The following is a 22,541-nucleotide window of genomic DNA, read 5'->3' as shown; positions in this document are numbered from 1 at the left end:
CAAATAATTTGTTTCCCTGGAAAGAAATGGAAAGTAGAGTTGATTTAGAAGCCATATCAGCATTCCAAGTCTTAAGCCATAAAGCTCTTCTGGCTAAGATAGCCAGAGACATAAATCTAACATCAACTCTAATAATATCAAAAATGGCATCACAGATGAAATTATTAGCATGCTGGAGAAGAATAATAATATCATGAGAATCACGATCTGTTACTTGTTGCGCTAGAGTTTCCAACCAAAAAGTTGAAGCTGCAGCAACATCAGCCAATGATATAGCAGGTCTAAGAAGATTACCTGAACATAGATAAGCTTTTCTTAGAAAAGATTCAATTTTTCTATCTAAAGGATCCTTAAACGAGGTACCATCTGATGTAGGAATGGTAGTACGTTTAGCAAGGGTAGAAATAGCCCCATCAACTTTAGGGATTTTGTCCCAAAATTCTAACCTGTCAGGCGGAACAGGATATAATTGCTTAAAACGTTTAGAAGGAGTAAATGAATTACCCAATCTATCCCATTCCTTAGCAATTACTGCAGAAATAGCATTAGGAACAGGAAAGACTTCTGGAATAACCGCAGGAGCTTTAAAAACCTTATCTAAACGTATAGAATTAGTATCAAGAGGACTAGAATCCTCTATTTCTAAAGCAATTAGTACTTCTTTAAGTAAAGAGCGAATAAATTCCATCTTAAATAAATATGAAGATTTATCAGCATCAATCTCTGAGACAGAATCCTCTGAACCAGAAGAGTCCAAAGAATCAGAATGATGGTGTTCATTTAAAAATTCATCTGTAGAAAGAGAAGATTTAAAAGACTTTTTACGTTTACTAGAAGGAGAAATAACAGACAAAGCCTTCTTTATGGATTCAGAAACAAAATCTCTTATGTTATCAGGAACATTCTGCACCTTAGATGTTGAGGGAACTGCAACAGGCAATGGTACATCACTAAAGGAAATATTATCTGCATTAACAAGTTTGTCATGACATTTAATACAAACAACAGCTGGAGGAATAGCTACCAAAAGTTTACAGCAGATACACTTAGCTTTGGTAGATCCAGCAGGCAGAGGTTTTCCTGTAGTATCTTCTGGCTCAGATGCAACGTGAGACATCTTGCAATATGTAAGAGAAAAAACAACATATAAAGCAAAATAGATCAAATTCCTTATAAGACAGTTTCAGGAATGGGAAAAAAATGCCAAACATCAAGCTTCTAGCAACCAGAAGCAAATGAAAAATGAGACTGAAATAATGTGGAGACAAAAGCGACGCCCATATTTTTTGGCGCCAAAAAAGACGCCCACATTATTTGGCGCCTAAATGCTTTTTGCGCCAAAAATGACGCAACATCCGGAACGCCGACATTTTTGGCGCAAAATAACGTCAAAAAATGACGCAACTTCCGGCGACACGTATGACGCCGGAAACGGAAATGAATTTTTGCGCCAAAAAAGTCCGCGCCAAAAATGACGCAATAAAATGAAGCATTTTCAGCCCCCGCGAGCCTAACAGCCCACAGGGAAAAAGTCAAATTTTTGAGGTAAGAAAAAATATGATAATTAAAGCATAATCCCAAATATGAAACTGACTGTCTGGAAATAAGGAAAGTTGAACATTCTGAGTCAAGGCAAATAAATGTTTGAATACATATATTTAGAACTTTATAAATAAAGTGCCCAACCATAGCTTAGAGTGTCACAGAAAATAAGACTTACTTACCCCAGGACACTCATCTACATGTTTGTAGAAAGCCAAACCAGTACTGAAACGAGAATCAGTAGAGGAAATGGTAAATATAAGAGTATATCGTCGATCTGAAAAGGGAGGTAAGAGATGAATCTCTACGACCGATAACAGAGAACCTTATGAAATAGACCCCGTAGAAGGAGATCACTGCATTCAATAGGCAATACTCTCCTCACATCCCTCTGACATTCACTGCACGCTGAGAGGAAAACCGGGCTCCAACTTGCTGCGGAGCGCATATCAACGTAGAATCTAGCACAAACTTACTTCACCACCTCCCTTGGAGGCAAAGTTTGTAAAACTGATTTGTGGGTGTGGTGAGGGGTGTATTTATAGGCATTTTAAGGTTTGGGAAACTTTGCCCCTCCTGGTAGGAATGTATATCCCATACGTCACTAGCTCATGGACTCTTGTTAATTACATGAAAGAAAGCGGTTTACTGCTAAGTTAAGTGCCAAGCGGAGTTTATTTTGTGCAAACAGACTCTTAAAAAGGATTTTATGGAGCCCTTTGTCAAGGATAAACCAGAGAAACCAAAAAGGAATATAAAATTGAGGAGAGAGAGAATGATTAGGTTTAATGAGAAGGAAAAATGAAATTATAAATAGTACTTGTGACTATGTGGAAAAGTATGTCCAACAAGTAAGCTATTCTCTACTCACCATATCTACTAAGAGACTTTGTAAACGTTGATGAGTTTGAGATATTGTAGGCTGAGTTCTGTTTTGGTACCAGCGCCACTGAAGAACCGTCCATCACCTGCATCACAAAACATAGAATGGTTAGTATCTTGGGCAGTAACGCTACTTTCTGCACTCAGATTATAGAATACTAAGCAACTGGTAGGTCGTCAAACCTAATCCCAAAGCACACATACCCCACGTACTTGGTAATGCGCCAGAGTGTTGAGGCGTTTCCAGTCATTGTCTATTTTGGTGGTTACATCCTCATCCTGAAGGATAATTCTGGCCATCCTTCCCTGGCGCCACTCTAAAATACAAGCATGGAAAGGTTATACGTTAAGTAGGGCTTATGGGGCATTCCATGATAGGCAAATATACTCTGAAATTTGTGTGCACCTGTGGTTTGCAAGACGTAGCTCAAAAACAGGATTATGTAAGAAGTACATTAGGTTTAATGGATCTATCAAGTCTCTTTTTTTTTTAATTATGAAAATCTAAAATCTAAGACCTTTTAAAAACAAATGTGAACCTTACTGGTGGCAGCAGTACAAAGTATTTGTGTTTAGGAAGATATCTACACACCTAAAAAGCCTCATTAGATGAAGTTGGGAGCCCATCTGCCAAGTCAGATGCAAAGGCATCAAACCCATGCCTGTCGATGGTGCAAACAGGCTAAGAGGTCAGAAGCTTCATTATATTAGCTAGGGTGAAAAAGACGGATCAACCTATTTCATTAGGTTTCAGAAAAACAGTACATTCTGATCTGTTCACTACCATGGAGAAATGGAACTGTACACATTTGCAGTGAGTTGACAGAAGAGCCTAATGGATCTGTACTATAACATTTCCACAATGGTTTTCTTACCAAGGTCCATATCTCCAGCTTTAGGTCTCTGGGAATAAGGAACCCCCTTATACACAGCATCCAGAAGCTTCTCCTTCACTTGGGTTATTGTGTCACAGTTCAAAACCTTCACTGGAATTTCAGGGGCATTTTCATTCTCTGGATTCACACAATTCAAAGTCTGCCAAGAAAAGGAAAAAAAGGTTAATTCTCACGTTCTACATTTTACAATGGTGGTCAAAACTAGGAGAAGCTAGTGCTTAAGCTAAAATCAACTAATTAAATGAATCTACATATTTGTCAGGTTTTATAAATAAAATATCAAGGAATGGAAAATGATAATGAACTATGCAAATTCCTTCAGCTACTGATTGGTTGATGATACAACAACAAACTGACAAATTGCATGGACCATCACCTCTACATATATTTAAAAATAATCTTATCTACATAGGTTTTAGTATCTAACTTGTCCAGTTAAGATGGGTTTTTTTTTTTCAAGCTTTACAATACTCTGCATAGTATGAATTAGTAACTATAAACAACCATGGTTTAACCACTCGTGACAGCAGAATAAGGCTATGCTTGTCAGGAACGCATGCGCCTTTCTTAAGCAATGCTACACAACCTTGGCCAGCTGTATCTCTGATTATGATTCAGTAGCCCAGAGTTATTTAAAGACTAAATAACAAATGTTAAAGTCTAATCTGCTAAGGCTTTTGGATAAATAAATCCTTTGCCCATCAGAGGTGTATCCCATAAGAGGTGTATCCCATAAGATTGGAACCAGTTTTAGATGCCATCTTATAGCACAGAGTTCATGAAATGGATTGAAGGATCCAGCCAGAGATGCATGTCTCCTGGGTATCACAGGGCAGGAAGGGGCACAAGGTGCAGGAGCTGAACTTACTTGAGGCGAGCGGCTACATGTTTCATCGCTCAGCCCAACGTCATCAGAACAAGGATTCTTCAATCCATTACATTGGTATAGCAGATTAGTAAAGAGACACAAGAAAAAGAGGGGAAGGGAGTTGGAAAGAGAGAGATATAAAGAGACCAATGAAAAACAAAAACGGATTCCTGCCCTGCACTTCCAGACTACAAAATGGTAGATTAAGAAGAAAACCGTAACATTGCAAACATATGGCATAAGAAAAAGCTCAAACATTACACCAGTGTCGTACACCAATAAACTACTGGACCAAGATAAAGTTCTACATTCTGCTAATGTATATGACCCAGTGCTGGGACGTAAGGAATAATCTGAAACATGTTGGTGTAATATACAGAACCCTAACATGCTGGTTTTTATTATATAAACTTAGCTTGATTCAGAAAAATCATGGCTCAGATAGCTGATTTACAATAAAGACATTTGAATACAAGACAGAGCAATTAGATGACAAAGGGACAGGAAGCGTTAGAGCTCTGGCAAAAGGGAAGAAAGAGGCCAAGTGTGACAGAATGAAAACAGCAAAATACAAAGATTTTATAGCAGGAAGGAGAAAGTAACAGAGAATGAGGGAAAATATTGAGAATATAAACTCAATGCACAGCAACACAGATAGCAAAGAGATGCCAACAAAAAAATGCAGAACAAAATGCTAGGTCCTTTAAAACAGTGTTTCTCAGCTGTGGTTCTCAAGTTCCCTCAACAGGTCAGGTTTTCATTATAGCTGAACTACAGAACAGGTGAAGTAATCAGCTGATAGGTATGCAAGGTTAGATACCATGGTTACTGATCAGCTGAATATTTCATCTGTGCTCTAGTTCCGCTATAATGAGAATCTGGCCAGTAAGGGAACGAGGTTGAGAAACACGTTTTTAAAATAACCATAAAAAAATATATTGCCTGGTGGATACTAGTAATTTGCAAGGTCCTGGACTACACACCCTCTGTCTTCCTAGGACCAGATGCCAACAGCCGGCACCGTGTTATTTCCAGGCTCATGGCGTCACTTCATGGTCTGATGCCTCACACACGAGCAGAGGTCTTTAGGAAACATTTTAAGTTAAGCAATGACTGGATGTGCTGAAGGTCTCTCAACCTGTTTAGTATCACATTAAAGGGAAACTAAACCCATTTCTTTCCTTTCATGATTCAGATAGAGCAGCAATTTACGCCTATTATCAATTGATTTACATTTAACCATCAGTCAGTAAGCGCTACCCAGGTGCTGAAGCAAAAATGTGCCGGCTCCTAAGTATTACATTCCTGCTTTTCAAATAAAGATAGCAAGAGAACAAAGAAACATTAATAGGAGTAAACTAGAAAGTTGCTCCTCTATCTGAATCATGAAAGAAAAAAAATTGGGTTGTGTGTCCCTTTAAGGGAATCATTTAACAGGGGTAGAAAAATATCACTATAATTAACCAGTCAGCCAAAAACAATCTACTCATTGTTATAGGAAGGGGAGAAAGCAACATTTGCTACTGGTCTGCTGCCATCTATTACTCATCTGGGAATAGTAGATTAATGGACACGTACAACCCTAAGTTTCTGTAAACTTGAACTTAAAAACAACCTTTTCCCCCATTATCTTCTATTATTTATAAAGCAAGGGGGTCCCTGAGCCCTTAAGAAGGACAAATAAATGTATAATGACAAGAGGTGGCACTGTAAGGATTCATGCCTACGTACAGCTGCTGGATCAGATGCAGGACCCTAGGCGTGTGTTCCTGGGTTACCTGTACTTGGTCCCAGCCAGGAACATTAAAGGAGAGGCAGCTTTCCCCAAAAGCCTCAGTAACATTCCAGATATATTAACTTGGAGGTCGAACCTCCTTTCTCACAAACTAACCAGTGTCTTGTAGTCTATCTGCTGGCGAATCAGCTTATCCTCGCTCAGAGAATAACGTGCTTCTCCTGTGATGGCATCTATGGGTCCTTTCTCCATCTGCTGCTTTATGGCACAGTACAGCATAAACAAGGGCTCCCCGGCACATTCCTAAAGCACAAGAAGAATACAACATTTTAAAAGTGTTGGTTATAGGATAGCAAGGAATACACTCCCACTGCTGGGTCATCTGATCTACTATCAGAATGCATGAATCTGGCACTGAAAAGTTAAACTGAACACCCTACGTACATAATATGGATGTGTCTGTAAAGGGACGTACTGACTATGGATGTATTTTTAGAGGGACGTACTGACTATGGATGTATTTGTAGAAGGGGGACGTACTGTATATGGATGTATTTGTAGAAGGGGGACGTACTGACTATGGATGTATTTTTAGAGGGGACGTACTGATTATGGATGTATTTTTAGAGGGGACATACTGACTATGGATGTATTTGTAGAGGGGACGTACTGACTATGGATGTATTTGTAGAGGGGACGTACTTACTATGGATGTATTTGTAGAGGGGGATGTACTGACTATGGATGTATTTGTAAAGGGGGATGTACTGACTATGGATGTATTTGTAGAGGGGGATGTACTGACTATGGATGTATTTGTAGAGGGGACATACTGTATATGGATGTATTTGTAGAGGAGACGTACTGACTATGGATGTATTTGTAGAGGAGACGTACTGACTATGGATGTATTTGTAGAGGGGGAAGTACTGACTATAGATGTATTTGTAGAGGGGGAAGTACTGACTATAGATGTATTTGTAGAGGGGGAAGTACTGACTATGGATGTATTTGCAGAGGGGACGTACTGACCATGGATGTATTTCTAGAGGGGAAGTACTGACTATGGATGTATTTTTAGAGGGGGCGTACCGACTATGGATGTATTTTTAGAGGAACGTACTGTATATGGATGTATATGTTGAAGGGACATACTGACTATAGATGTATTTGGAGAAGGGACTTACTGACTACGGATGTATTTGTTGAAGGGACGTACTAACTATGAATGTATTTGTTGAAAGGACATACTGACTATGAATGTATTTGTAGAGGGGACATACCGACTATAGATGTATTTGGAGAAGGGACGTACTGACCATGAATGTATTTGGAGAAGGGACGTACTGACTACGGATGTATTTGTAGAGGGGACATACTGACTATAGATGTATTTGGAGAAGGGACGTACTGACCATGAATGTATTTGTAGAGGGGACATACTGACTATAGATGTATTTGGAGAAGGGACGTACTGACCATGAATGTATTTGGAGAAGGGACGTACTGACTACGGATGTATTTGTAGTGGGGACATACTGACTATAGATGTATTTGGAGAAGGGACGTACTGACCATGAATGTATTTGGAGAAGGGACGTACTGACTACGGATGTATTTGTAGTGGGGACATACTGACTATAGATGTATTTGGAGAAGGGACGTACTGACCATGAATGTATTTGGAGAGGGGACTCATATAATTTGAAAATAAATTACTTAATTTGGCTCATATCTGCTTTCTATTCTTGTGGCTCTTTGACTGCCACAAAATGGCTGCACAAATCTCTCCCACTACAAGACTTGGGCTATTATGTATACGGGTAAAAAAAAAGGTAATTCATTATGCTGTAAACGTAAAAGGCAGAATCTGCAGTTGCACCTTAGCCAGGCTGGTATAAAATCTGTGCCCCTAAACTATGATACCTTCCATTTCAGAAATATGTAGTCTGGTGCAAAGTGCAAATGCTTCCCTGCCACCATATGCTGTTAGCATCTCGTTAGCAGCTGTCTCTTTAATTACTGCAGATGCTAACGAGCAAGAGCAGGCATACATCATGCCCAGACCAGCCAACAACATTCTTGTCTTTAAAATTATGACTCATTTGCAAAGTTAGCCTCATTAATTCAACCTTGGGAAAGACGTGGAGCACGATCTGAGATAAAGTAGCCTTGGCCAGAGCAGAACAAGCTGAAATAGCAGGTGAGAGACTGAACAGGGGGTAGCCTAACACATGACTATGCAGAAGGTCCATGCCTGGCATTACATGGAGGTTTAGGAGTGAATGATTATATTTATATATATATATATATATATATATATATATATGGGCCTTGGTAGCGCAGACACCAGGGCAGCTTATCCCCCCCACCTGGCAACAGAGTGGGTGTGATATTCTAACACTCTAGCAGGCAGTTTGTTTTACTGCAGGTAACTTTGGTCTCAATACTTTATGCTGCAATATATATAAGAGCCTGATGGCAGCTAAAAGCCAAGAAGCCAGTGAATATGCAAAGCACATTATCGACAAGATTTAGCTCATCAGGCAACAAATACTGAACGTTTTTTTAAAACCGTTTTTTTGCCTTTTGCTTTATTGGAAATGTCTCATTAAGCTGTTGATAAACAGCACATAGTCCTAGTCAGGAGAAGAGAGATTCTGCAGCCTGGCCAGGAGGAAAGGGGCTACAGAGACGGAAGGACAGAGAAGGGGGATCTTGCCAGGAGGAAAGGGGCTACAGAGACGGAAGGACAGAGAAGGTGGATCTTGCCAGGAGGAAAGGGGCTACAGAGACGGAAGGACAGAGAAGGGGGATCTTGCCAGGAGGAAAGGGGCTACAGAGACGGAAGGACAGAGAAGGGGGATCTTGCCAGGAGGACAGAGACGGAAGGACAGAGAAGGGGGATCTTGCCAGGAGGACAGAGACGGAAGGACAGAGAAGGGGGATCTTGCCAGGAGGACAGAGACGGAAGGACAGAGAAGGGGGATCTTGCCAGGAGGACAGAGACGGAAGGACAGAGAAGGGGGATCTTGCCAGGAGGACAGAGACGGAAGGACAGAGAAGGGGGGATCTTGCCAGGAGGACAGAGACGGAAGGACAGAGAAGGGGGGATCTTGCCAGGACAGAGACGGAAGGACAGAGAAGGGGGGATCTTGCCAGGAGGACAGAGACGGAAGGACAGAGAAGGTGGATCTTGCCAGGAGGAAAGGGGCTACAGAGACGGAAGGACAGAGAAGGTGGATCTTGCCAGGAGGAAAGGGGCTACAGAGACGGAAGGACAGAGAAGGGGGATCTTGCCAGGAGGAAAGGGGCTACAGAGACGGAAGGACAGAGAAGGGGGATCTTGCCAGGAGGACAGAGACGGAAGGACAGAGAAGGGGGATCTTGCCAGGAGGACAGAGACGGAAGGACAGAGAAGGGGGATCTTGCCAGGAGGACAGAGACGGAAGGACAGAGAAGGGGGATCTTGCCAGGAGGACAGAGACGGAAGGACAGAGAAGGGGGATCTTGCCAGGAGGACAGAGACGGAAGGACAGAGAAGGGGGGATCTTGCCAGGAGGACAGAGACGGAAGGACAGAGAAGGGGGGATCTTGCCAGGAGGACAGAGACGGAAGGACAGAGAAGGGGGGATCTTGCCAGGAGGACAGAGACGGAAGGACAGAGAAGGGGGGATCTTGCCAGGAGGACAGAGACGGAAGGACAGAGAAGGGGGGATCTTGCCAGGAGGACAGAGACGGAAGGACAGAGAAGGGGGGATCTTGCCAGGAGGACAGAGACGGAAGGACAGAGAAGGGGGGGATCTTGCCAGGAGGACAGAGACGGAAGGACAGAGAAGGGGGGATCTTGCCAGGAGGACAGAGACGGAAGGACAGAGAAAGGGGGGATCTTGCCAGGAGGACAGAGACGGAAGGACAGAGAAAGGGGGGATCTTGCCAGGAGGACAGAGACGGAAGGACAGAGAAAGGGGGGATCTTGCCAGGAGGACAGAGACGGAAGGACAGAGAAGGGGGGATCTTGCCAGGAGGACAGAGACGGAAGGACAGAGAAGGGGGGATCTTGCCAGGAGGACAGAGACAGAAGGACAGAGAAGGGGGGATCTTGCCAGGAGGACAGAGACGGAAGGACAGAGAAGGGGGGATCTTGCCAGGAGGACAGAGAAGGGGGGATCTTGCCAGGAGGACAGAGACGGGACAGAGAAGGGGGGATCTTGCCAGGAGGACAGAGACGGGACAGAGAAGGGGGGATCTAGCCAGGAGGACAGAGACGGGACAGAGAAGGGGGGATCTTGCCAGGAGGACAGAGACGGGACAGAGAAGGGGGGATCTTGCCAGGAGGACAGAGACGGGACAGAGAAGGGGGGATCTTGCCAGGAGGACAGAGACGGGACAGAGAAGGGGGGATCTTGCCAGGAGGACAGAGACGGGACAGAGAAGAGGGAGTCTTGCCAGGAGGACAGAGACGGGACAGAGAAGAGGGGGTCTTGCCAGGAGGACAGAGACGGAAGGGTCTTGCCAGGAGGACAGAGACAGAAGGGTCTTAGCAGGAGGACAGAGACGGAAGGGTCTTAGCAGGAGGACAGAGACGGAAGGGTCTTAGCAGGAGGACAGAGACGGAAGGGTCTTAGCAGGAGGACAGAGACTGAAGGGTCTTAGCAGGAGGACAGAGACTGAAGGGTCTTAGCAGGAGGACAGAGACTGAAGGGTCTTAGCAGGAGGACAGAGACTGAAGGGTCTTAGCAGGAGGACAGAGACTGAAGGGTCTTAGCAGGAGGACAGAGACTGAAGGGTCTTAGCAGGAGGACAGAGACTGAAGGGTCTTAGCAGGAGGACAGAGACTGAAGGGTCTTAGCAGGAGGACAGAGACTGAAGGGTCTTAGCAGGAGGACAGAGACTGAAGGGTCTTAGCAGGAGGACAGAGACTGAAGGGTCTTAGCAGGAGGACAGAGACTGAAGGGTCTTAGCAGGAGGACAGAGACTGAAGGGTCTTAGCAGGAGGACAGAGACTGAAGGGTCTTAGCAGGAGGACAGAGACTGAAGGGTCTTAGCAGGAGGACAGAGACTGAAGGGTCTTAGCAGGAGGACAGAGACTGAAGGGTCTTAGCAGGAGGACAGAGACTGAAGGGTCTTAGCAGGAGGACAGAGAATGAAGGGTCTTAGCAGGAGGACAGAGAATGAAGGGTCTTAGCAGGAGGACAGAGACTGAAGGGTCTTAGCAGGAGGACAGACGGAAGGGTCTTAGCAGGAGGACAGAGACAGGTGGGGTCTCACCAGAAGGAAAGAGATGGGTGGGAGGGGCACTTCAGAAACAGCATAGACCAGGAAAACAGAGAAAGGGGGAAAAGAAAAAAATTGAGTGGGTTTTACGAGGAGACACATAGGGGTTTACCTAGGAGGACAGCTTATGAGGGTCTTTTAAAAAAAAAAAGAAAAAAAGACAGGAGGGCTTCCCAAAAAGACAGACAGTGAGGTGCTCTATTGGAGGGCAGAGGGTCTCCTTAACAGGATACAGAGTGGCCTGCCCACTCTCTGGAAGAGGTCATTCGAGGTCATTCCCAGAGAGTAATGATACTTAGCAAGCAGCATTAAGTATTGCCGAGACCATTCATGTTTACTACAGTTTCTCTCAGTAATAGATATGATTATCCCTGTGCCACTAATAGCCAGCTTACTTAGATGATGCATCTTAAACAACTATGGTCTTATCAGCAGCCCAACCATTAACATAACATGTACACAAAGCACTGTGAGGTGAGCGCACCCTGCCGATGAGGAGAGGAGTTTACACCAACACTCCTGTACAAGACAAAGACAGATCATGCTTAACATGAATATCATGTTGATAAAAAGTACCACTGCAGTGCATCCTCCCACGTCCTAAACAAGATCTAATTTAGTAAAGAATGATATAGAAAAAGAGTGCGGGATGAATTCATGAAAGGCCCTACCAGTGGATGTGTAAGATCACACGCAGATATAGCGTGTAGAAACCCATCTGGTACATAGTATGGTATTGCCAAATGATTCAGGAAAGAGCCGAGATCTATTTCTATGCAGAGGAGAGATTTCTAACTCATTCTGAGAACCCATCCCTGCCAGGAACATGTCATTTTAAGACAATCAAACCTGCACCCCTGTGTGTTTAACCCTTACAAAGATGTTAAACACATAGTAGAAGGGCCGCCCAGGACATGCAGAGCACTGTGTCTTTAGTGCCTTTGCTGGGGTTAAATGCACAGTAGTGCAGGTAAGCTAGTCTTAATATCACATGCTCCAATGCATTAGATCATTTAATTTTCTAACTATTATGGTCTTAATGAAAAGTGTTGTTCTAAACCAGGCCAGAAGTTACATATACTGCAATTCTTGCTTTCTTTAAATAGAAGCATCTGATTTATTTGGGATGCGATTATCTCAGGGCTGTTCCTGAATTGTATACAGCAGAGTCTGGGCCCTTGGGATCAGGTCACTGCCACAGGAAGGAGATATTTAATCTGGTTTCAGTTTATAGCCCTGTAATTTGGTCACAATGAAACTGCAGTGACAGAGGAGGAGAGCGCAGGATCTCTATTCAGGCCCTGCGTTCCCTGCAAGAGAGGGAAGCACCGGGGTGCATAGTTAGAGCACATAATGAACGGGTGAATCTGAATGTATTATATGCAGAGGCATCATCAGCTGGCTGTAGAGAGGGAAGCACTGGGTGCATAGTTAGAGCACATAATGAACGGGTGAGCCTGAATGTATTATAAGCAGAGGCATCATCAGCTGGCTGTAGAATAAAATGTTTCAGCTCTTGCCGAAGAGGGGATTGGCTTAAAAAACGCGCCATTCACTAATCACCATCTCAGGAGAGGAAGCAGATTTCAACTAAAGAGAAGCTGAAAAAAAACAACTCATGTTGTGGAGCGGGTGACAGACGTGAAAGTATTTCTGTGCAAAAAGCTTGGTAGATTAATAAAATACAGATAATGTAAAAAAAAGAATAAATAATCATGACTAACAAATAAGAGCAGGCATACATCATGCCCAGACCAGCCAAGGGAACAAAATATACAGTAGATTGTAAGCTCTGCAGACCAGGGCGCCCTACTCCTGTTTAGCCCGTTTTATGTATTTGATATTTTCACCCATTAATTATGGTCATTGTGTACCCTTACTCATGAATGGTCAGTGCTTTGGAATTTGCAGCTCAAATAACTGATACTTAGAACGATTACCGGCATTTGCTACCTGCCACGCTTTTAGTTATTTGATTAAATAAAATGCCTCTACATTCAATTAGTGATACAAACCTTAATCTCCCTCGCTCAACAATATCGGATGTTTTTACAAACCAAGTAAAAACTCCCAGACCCAATAAGCTGCAGGCAGAATGCTTATTTACCCTTCAAGAAAGCAGAGGGCATTTTGCTCAATCTGATACTCTGAGGTAGGTTTAAATCCTAACAGGTCAGTAAAAAAACAAAGCCAAGTAGTGTTCACCAAACTAACAGAAATGATCTAACACCCTCTAGCATTTAGAAGTAAATAAATGGATTTTTCACTTGGAATAGAATTTGTTTGCCGTTTTATAAGACCCCCAGGTGCAACAGATCTTTGACACATTTTATATTATATTATCTTCAAAAAGTAAAAGGTTTTTGCATACAGAAACCAAATAACATGGGCACCCCAGAGAGTGCAATCACCAAAACCCATAAATAAAGGACACACTTACCTTAAGAAATTTGTACAGGAGGAAGGTAAACCAATTTGTCAGCATCTTCTCAGCCACAGATTCCGTCCTGAGAGAGAGGAGGGAGATGTATTACACACAGCATAGACCTATAGATATAAATACACAGCAAAGCAATAACCCAGGACCACCTATAAGCACTACAGCTAGAGGTAACTCACCTTGATTCAGGAGTGTAGATTGCACAAAGAGGATTTAGTGATCACTTGATGTGTAAGTGCTGGCTGAGAACAGGTACTGTACTATATCAATATATTATTACCTGGTGTACTAACCGGTCTATATGCAACTGGCACGCCCCACCAAAAGGCTGGGCAGCACCATTCTCTTCTCCCTAACTCATAAATGCTGTCTCCCATAATGTACTCAGCTCTTCCCAAGTCTGTTAACTAAAAACAGCAGCAGAACAGACAAAAAACTCACTGGTTCATCCCTTGCTATCAATATGTCCTACAGCCTTTAACAACCAAACTAAGACATTGCTTAAAATAAGTGAAAGAGATAAGAGAATCTACCATTTATTTTACACTGGGTACAAAACAACCCACAACCTTCACAAACAAAACTAAATGAAAATGTGTTTGTTCCTAAGTAGAAGGAGCTCTAGGGTTAGGTCAAGATAGGCAGTTGAGAAAGTTAAAATGTGACTTAGTCATCTGTTCTGTACTTGAAGAATGTTTTGATAAAAGGTGGAAAATGTATAATGAGCATCTCTTTCTATAAAGGTCAGAAGACACATTGCTTCTCCATGTCTGAGGGAAACAATTAATGGTCGTCCTCCCTAAACTAGGGGTTAGGTTACAGGTGTGTTCCATAAGATTTGAATCCACACTGGACATTTGATATAACAGACAGTGAGTGCATAGGACTGAGAAGAGGTGATTTCCACCGGTGGCTAAGCACAAAAGGACGAACTGTAACAAACAACAAAAAGCCCAAAGGCAGTCGGCTGATTTTCATTGATCTCCACATAAATTACATTCTCTCATTCTCACCAGGGAGCCTCAAAACAGCAGCCCATAATTTTGTAACAGCGAAGATGGATCCAGACATCAAAGGAGAGATCACGCCAACCAGCTAGGGGACTCTCTAATGAGCTGTATCCATGCACCATTAAATGAAACCGGTTAGCAGAATACAGATCACATGACTTAATCCCTTTAGCGCTAGGCAACCTTGGGTGATGAAGAGGTTAAATACCATCCAGCCCTATTTCCCTGTAAAATATCCCAACTGCTACTTTCTCTGTGGAATGAATTCAGATGCCTCTATAATGTGTTGGAGAAAATGCTGGGCTATGAACTCTCTTGTGCCAGCCATAATATTTTATTGCTGCTTTGTCATTTATATATAATGGCCCTTACTCATTCTGGTCTGTTACTGTTACACGGTCTCACTGAGTGGTACATTGGTCAGACTGCATGATGCACCTCTGGGTCTATGTCTGACCTGGATCATCAGACTTACAAACTTAGTCCTGCTTCAGAACAAAAAGGCATATTAAATATTTCTAATTGATAAAGCAGCTTTATTCCTCAACATAGGCAATGAGGGTTTAGGCTCTTTGTTTATAGCAGCTGAAATCTCATGTTTATTGCAGTACTGAGCCTCACGTCTGTATACGCACAGGTGCACGTCTCTGTATGTCCCTCATAACTGGCTCCTGTGGTGCCGCTACAGAAACTGCAGAGAACCAAGTTCAGGAACGCAGCTTACACAGGATGCCAACTTGCTGATTAAATAAAGATGTTAAGTGTAGGCACATTATTATATACACTGGCATATAAACCACTGTATAAACGTCAACAGAAATGGCATTAACTGCATATCATGGACTGGATGTGTAAATTAGAATCAGAATCTGACACCATCATTGGTCAACGTTGTTTCTTCCGTTCACCTTAAGGGCGGCGTGAATGAGCTCAGCACCACACGAGTACCCTGCTCATATGACTTGTTTCTACAGCTATGAAAATGCAGACACAGACAGGTAGGAGTAAAAGCAATAAAATAAGCATTAAGAGCTTCATTTACAGCAAAATCCGGCGGTCACAGAGGCTTGAAGTGCAATTTATGTCACCAGTTTGTGATCAATAGAAAGAGGATAGCAAGATATTGAATTAATGAAGATAATGTATTTTTTAGCAGAACCTCTGCTTTTGCATTCGGAAATCGATTTGATTGTGTTTAATTCTTCTTTCAGTGCTGGCTCTGTGTGGGGATTGATTTTTTTTTCCCCCCTCTCGTCTTTTAATCATTTTCCTATGTGCAGAGCGTGTCTGTCAGGCACACTAGACGCGGAATCAGAGCAGTGATGAGCCGTCAGTAATGGGACAGACGCTTCAGTCTCTGATGAGCAATACCAGGAAACAAACTTAGAGCTGAAATCCAAGACATGCCAGCAACTCGGGCTCTTCCTATGGCCAATAAAAAAACCTCCTTGTGGTTTGCTACAAACAGCCACAAAACCAAACTGTAACAATGTATCCAGGCTCCAGGGACAGAGGGACTGAGCACTGCCTGGAGGATATGATGCCAATGTGGGATATTAACTTAAAAGGGATATAAAGCTGTGACAATAAATTGCTCTAATTTGTTAGAGGGTTGTGTTTAACCCACAAACAGGACATCAATATATTGTGCTGATCCGAGGCTGTTGATTGGCAGCTATGCACATATACTGCAGTTGATTGGCTCAGCAGCCCTATTTGGTTCCTGACCAGCAGTGCACTGCTAGTACTCAACTAAAATTAAACTGTGTGTTTAATTGCCCGTAACAGGTTTAAACAAGGAATAGCGCAGTAAAAATCCCTAATTGCTTTTGCAAGCCAAAGAATGACGTTATATAGCACTAATAGTATAAACAGATCTCGGACCCCTGGGCTTATGGGGATCTGTCAAACCCTAAAGAGCAATATATCAGTTTATTCCCCAAAAGGAAAATCAAGGGCTCGACACCTGAAGTGGAGTTTCCGGACCACAGAAGTTATGATACATTATGACATACAATTCATGCACCCATACCACACCGCTGATTAACATCTGGATCACAGGCACATGATGAAAATACTCACTCTGCAGTTTCCTATAGTGCCCTACCCAACCCCTTGTGACACAATGTAATCTCAAGAAAAGTAATAACAACCAGAAAGTTTCCAAAGATGTCAGCCAGACATAGCGAGATGCAAAACACAGTGCTCAAGACACATATTAACCTTCTCAGTGCGCAGTAACGCGTGTCTGCCCATTCAGCCTAGAAGGAATGCTCTCTAACCTTCCTTTTATCACTATGTGCGTTAGTACTTCTAATATTGTCATCTCATCACAGTTATAAGATCTAATGAGCAGACTGTAGAACACAAAACCCTTGTTGGCTCTCACATCAGAGAGAGAAATGATACGGAGATCCTATGCATGTAAACCTTTTGTTGCCAAAAAACAATCTGGTTAAAAAAAAAAACACAGACCCCCCCCCCCCCAAAAAAAAAAACAACAACAACTAGTTAAAGGGACAGTCTAGTCAAAATTGAACTTTCATTATGCAATCTTAAACAACTTTCCAATTTGCTTTTATAATCAAAATTGCTTTGTTCACTTGGTGGTCTTTGTTGAATTTCTAAACTTTTGCAGGCCTTCTCAGTGCGTGTTGTCAGATCACTTTGTGCTCGCTCCAGTGGAGTTTTTTATGAGTCAGCATTGATTGGCTAAAATGCAAGTCTGTCAAAAGTACTGAGATAAGGGGGCAGTCTGCAGAGGCTTAGATACAAGGTAATCACAGAGGTAAAAAGTGTATTAATATAACAGTGTTGGTTATGCAAAACTGGGGAATGGGTAATACAGGGATTAGCTATCTTTTTCAACAAAAAAACTTCTGCAGTATACCGTCCCTTTGAGTTTGTTTTACAGAACAACAACAACACAGGGTACCAGCTGTATAATAACTCAGGTATACCAATGTAATGAAATGGTTGTTTAAAAACACTGTTTGAAAGGATTGTGGCCTAATTTTAGGTGACTCTGTTTACTCAGTGCCAAACAGAGGGGGGCTGTACCACAAATATACACAACAAAATTCAAATCTCTTATGGAGGGCCCAAGGGATCAATGAAACCAAAAGTGCTGATAACTCGTGCTGATAATGATATACAATATAAACAAACCAACATTGTTTAGCAAGGTCAGCAAAGTTTCTGTGCAAACTGTATTATTGCAGCTGTGTGCTCATTTGTAGCGCTCTACAACTGTTCTGACTGCAAAAGCTATAGGAAGCAAAGTCTAACCCCACACATGGCATGGTTTAACCCCAGGAACAGCAGCTTTATGCAGTCATGACAGTATACCACTGATATATCATGTCTTACCTCAATATACAGCAGCTTTATGCAGTCATGACAGTATACCACCGATATATCATGTCTTACCTCAATATACAGCAGCTTTATGCAGCCATGACAGTATACTACTGATATATCATGTCTTACCTCAATATACAGCAGCTTTATGCAGTCATGACAGTATACCACTGATATATCATGTCTTACCTCAATATACAGCAGCTTTATGCAGCCATGACAGTATACTACTGATATATCATGTCTTACCTCAATATACAGCAGCTTTATGCAGCCATGACAGTATACCACTGATATATCATGTCTTACCTCAATATACAGAAGCTTTATGCAGCCATGACAGTATACTACTGATATATCATGTCTTACCTCATTATACAGCAGCTTTATGCAGTCATGACAGTATACCACTGATATATCATGTCTTACCTCAATATACAGCAGCATTACGCAGCCATGACAGTATACCACTGATATATCATGTCTTACCTCAATATACAGCAGCTTTATGCAGCCATGACAGTATACCACTGATATATCATGTCTTACCTTTGCAAAGCGATTTGCTAAAATTAGAACTATGGGCAAGTGAATGGAAAATGAGATTTAATACGGAAAAATGTAAGGTTCTACATTTTGGAAGTAAAAATAAGCAGGCTATGTATTTTTTAAATGGGACAAGACTTAGCCAAACACAGGAGGAAAGGGATTTGGGAGTAGTAATAGATAACAAGCTAAAGATGAGTGCACAATGCAGGGCAGCGGCTTCAAAGGCTAATAAGATACTAGCATGTATTAAAAGAGGCATTGATTCAAGGGAGGAAAGCATAATTCTGTCATTATATAAAGCCCTGGTAAGACCTCACCTTGAGTTTGGAGTGCAGTTCTGGGGACCGATTGCTAAAAAAGATATTGCAGAACTAGAAAAAGTTCAGAGAAGGGCCACAAAGCTAATAAGGGGATTGGAGAAATTAACCTATGAGGAGAGGCTAGCCAAACTGGGTCTGTTCTCTTTAGAAAAAAGGCGCTTGAGAGGTGACATGATTACTTTATATAAATATATTCAAGGCCCATATACAGAGATGGCAGAAGCTCTTTTTATTCCAAGAAAATTGGTTCTGACAAGAGGTCATAATTTAAGGTTGGAGGAAAGGAGATTTAATCTCCTGCAACGGAAACGTTTTTTCACTGTAAGAGCAATAAAATTGTGGAACTCATTACCAAAGGAGGTAGTGAATGCCAATACCATAGATACATTTAAGAATAGTCTGGATAAATTTCTGTATATAAACAAAATTCATGGATATGATTGCTAGTATAAAATGGGACACATTTTAATGGGGTTATTTAAGCTTAACTGGAGCTTTTTGTAAGTATTTTAGATTTGTATAGGTTGAACTCGATGGACTTCAGTCTTTTTTCAACCTTATCTACTATGTTACTATGTTACCTCAATATACAGAAGCTTTATGCAGCCATGACAGTATACTACTGATATATCATGTCTTACCTCAATATACAGCAGCTTTATGCAGCCATGACAGTATACCACTGATATATCATGTCTTACCTCAATATACAGCAGCTTTATGCAGCCATGACAGTATACCACATATACAGCATGGCTTACCTCAATATACAGCAGCTTTATGCAGCCATGACATAGCATGACTTACCTCAATACACAGCAGCTTTATGCAGCCATGACACAGAATATACCACAGACATAGCATGGCTTACCTCAATACACAGAAGCTTTATGCAGCCATGACACAGTATATACCAGAGACATAGCATGCCTTACCTTAGGTACAGCAGCTTTACCCCAATACACAGCAGCTTTATGCAGCTATGACAGAGTATATACCACTGACATAGCATGACTTGCCCCAATACACAGCAGCTTTATGCAGCCATGACACAGTATATACCACTGACATGGTATAACTTACCTTAAAATACAGCAGCATCTTTATGCAGCCATGACACAGTATATACCACAGACATAGCACGACTTACCTCAGGTAAATAAGCTTTATGCAGCCATGACACAGTATATACCACAGACATAGCACGACTTACCTCAGGTAAAGAAGCTTTATGCAGCCATGACACATTATATACCACTGACATCGCATGCATTACCTCAATACACAGCAGCTTTATGCAGCCATGACACAGTATTTACCACAGACACAGCATGCATTACCCCAATACACAGCACTGCTTACCTCCTCAGTAGCAACTGACATAGCATGACTTACCCCAATACACAGCAGCTTTATGCAGCCATGACACAGTATATACCGCTGAAATAGCATGACTTACCTCAGGTACAGCAGATTTATGCAGCCGCAACACAATATATACCACAGACATAGCATGACTTACCCCAATACACAGCAGCATTATGCAGCCATGACACAGTATATACCACTGACATGGTATGACTTACCTCAATATACAGCAGCAGCTTTATGCAGCCATGACACAGCATATACCACTGACCTAGCATGGCTTACCCAATACACAGCAGCTTTATGCAGCCATGACACAGAATATACCACTGACATATCATGACTTACCTCAATACACAGCTGCTTTATGCAGCCATGACACAGTTTATACCACTGACATATCATGACTTACCTCAATACACAGCAGCTTTATGCAGCCATGACACAGTATATACCACTAAAATAGCATGACTTACCCCAATACACAGCAGCTTTAAGCAGCATGACACAGTATTTACCACTGACATGGTATGACTTACCTCAATATACAGCAGCATCTTTATGCAGCCATGACACAATTTATACCACTGACATATCATGACTTAACTCAGGTACAGCAGCTTTATGCAGCCATGACACAGTATATACCACAAAAATAGCATGACTTACCCCAATACACAGCAGCTTTAAGCAGCATGACACAGTATTTACCACAGACAAAGCCTGACTTACCCCAATATCCAGCAGCTTTATGCAGCCATGGCAGAGTTTATACCACTGACATATCATGACTTAACTCGGGTACAGCAGCTTTATGCAGCCATGACACAGTATATACCACTGACATAGCCTGACTTACCCCAATACACAGCAGCTTTATGCAGCATGACACAGTATTTACCACTAAAATAGCATGAATTACCCCAATACAAAGCACCGCTTACCTCCTCAGTAGCAACTTGGGATGATTTTTGCTTTCTAGATTCTTCTCGATCAAGTCAGAGAGAAGCTGCTTCAAGACCCCTGTAGCATATTCCATCTCGCCCTGCAGAGCAGTCATGATGAGGGAAGCTACGTTTCCTCTGTCTCGCATGGAGAAGCTGCGCTGGGCTTCCAGGGTGCGGATAAATGTCAACAGGAAGTGTTTTTTGTTGAGGAGCTGACCAAAGAGATTCAGGGACTTCTCTACATTAGCTTGAACCTGAAGATGCAACACAGAAAGAGACTCAACTTCAGTAACGGCACAAACACAGCCGGACTATAGTACAAGGAATGGCGCAGGGCAAAATCGATTAGAAACATTCTGTACATTCACCGTGTGTAACTCAAAAACCTTATTCTGGGCTCGTCTTCCCCTGTATTTTTATGTATCAGGTGTTTAACAATGACAATATCAGGGGACTTATAATAATGAAAAAAGCTAAAAGTGGGGGAACATAGCAAATACATTAAAAAAAAAAAAAAAAAACTGACTGGCTAAATCAGCTTCATAAAAAAAATAAAGTCAGTCATTTTGGGTATTTGCCTCTTAAAGGGACACTCAAGTCAAAATAAACTTTTATGATTCAGAAAAAGCAGCAGTTTTAAGAAACTTTCCAATTTACTTCCGTTATCAAATTTTGCACAGTCTTTTTATATTTACACTTTCTGATGAACAAGATACTACTGAGCATGTGCACAAGCTCACAGGGTATACGTATACTAGTCTGTGATTGGCTGATGGCTGTCACATGATACAGTGTGCCGGCAAAAAAGGAAAAAATATAAATTTAATAGAGATTTTTTTTTTACTGCTTTGTGAAATTTAGAGTAGGTGTTCGTGCATTGTCTTTTTATGATGCACTTGTTAATTATGCAATTCTACTGCATTGAGTGGTCCTTTAAGTGAATTAAAAAGTTTAGCAAAGCAATTTGGACCCTGGAAGAAAGAAAATCATCATTATATGATAACGAATACAAGAATCTGTAGTCTAGGTCAGTGAACTTTGCATGTTTATTAGGCAAATACTGGTGCTCTCACGAGTCAAGATCTGGGCAATGACACTATATAAGATTATCTTTAGAAACTTGTCATCTTTATATTATCAGTAAGTGAACATGAATGTTGTGCGCTAATTTCACAATAAATTCTATTGAATCGGAGCTGAGCTCTCTTTTAGTTTTACATATTGTATAACAAATTGGATTTATACAGAAGCATTCCCTGTACAGATAACAGTACACTTGCTCTGTGCCTCATCCCATCCAGTCTATAATCTGACTAATGCAAATGGTAGACAAAAATATCACCATAG

At 41.8% G+C, this 22,541-nt stretch overlaps 1 protein-coding gene across 3 annotated transcripts in view; it reads right to left on the bottom strand.

Moving 5' to 3' along the window:
- Positions 1-22,541, bottom strand: part of PLXNA1 (plexin A1) — a 344,408-nt gene that overhangs the window by 28,028 nt on the left and 293,839 nt on the right. For 2 of the 3 annotated variants that reach the window (XM_053720837.1, XM_053720838.1), the window contains exons 22-27: positions 21,192-21,448; positions 13,641-13,707; positions 6,080-6,226; positions 3,300-3,459; positions 2,629-2,741; positions 2,414-2,510 (exon numbers count right to left, since the gene is read on the bottom strand). In XM_053720837.1, coding sequence (XP_053576812.1) covers positions 2,414-2,510; positions 2,629-2,741; positions 3,300-3,459; positions 6,080-6,226; positions 13,641-13,707; positions 21,192-21,448 — 841 coding nt within the window. The remainder of the gene's footprint in view (positions 1-2,413; positions 2,511-2,628; positions 2,742-3,299; positions 3,460-6,079; positions 6,227-13,640; positions 13,708-21,191; positions 21,449-22,541) is intronic. The other variant, XM_053720839.1, reaches the window with a different exon arrangement.

The sequence above is a fragment of the Bombina bombina genome, chromosome 7 (assembly GCF_027579735.1).
Source record: "Bombina bombina isolate aBomBom1 chromosome 7, aBomBom1.pri, whole genome shotgun sequence".
NCBI classification, from domain to species: Eukaryota; Metazoa; Chordata; class Amphibia; order Anura; family Bombinatoridae; genus Bombina; species Bombina bombina.
This window is presented reverse-complemented; position numbering and strand designations above follow the sequence as displayed.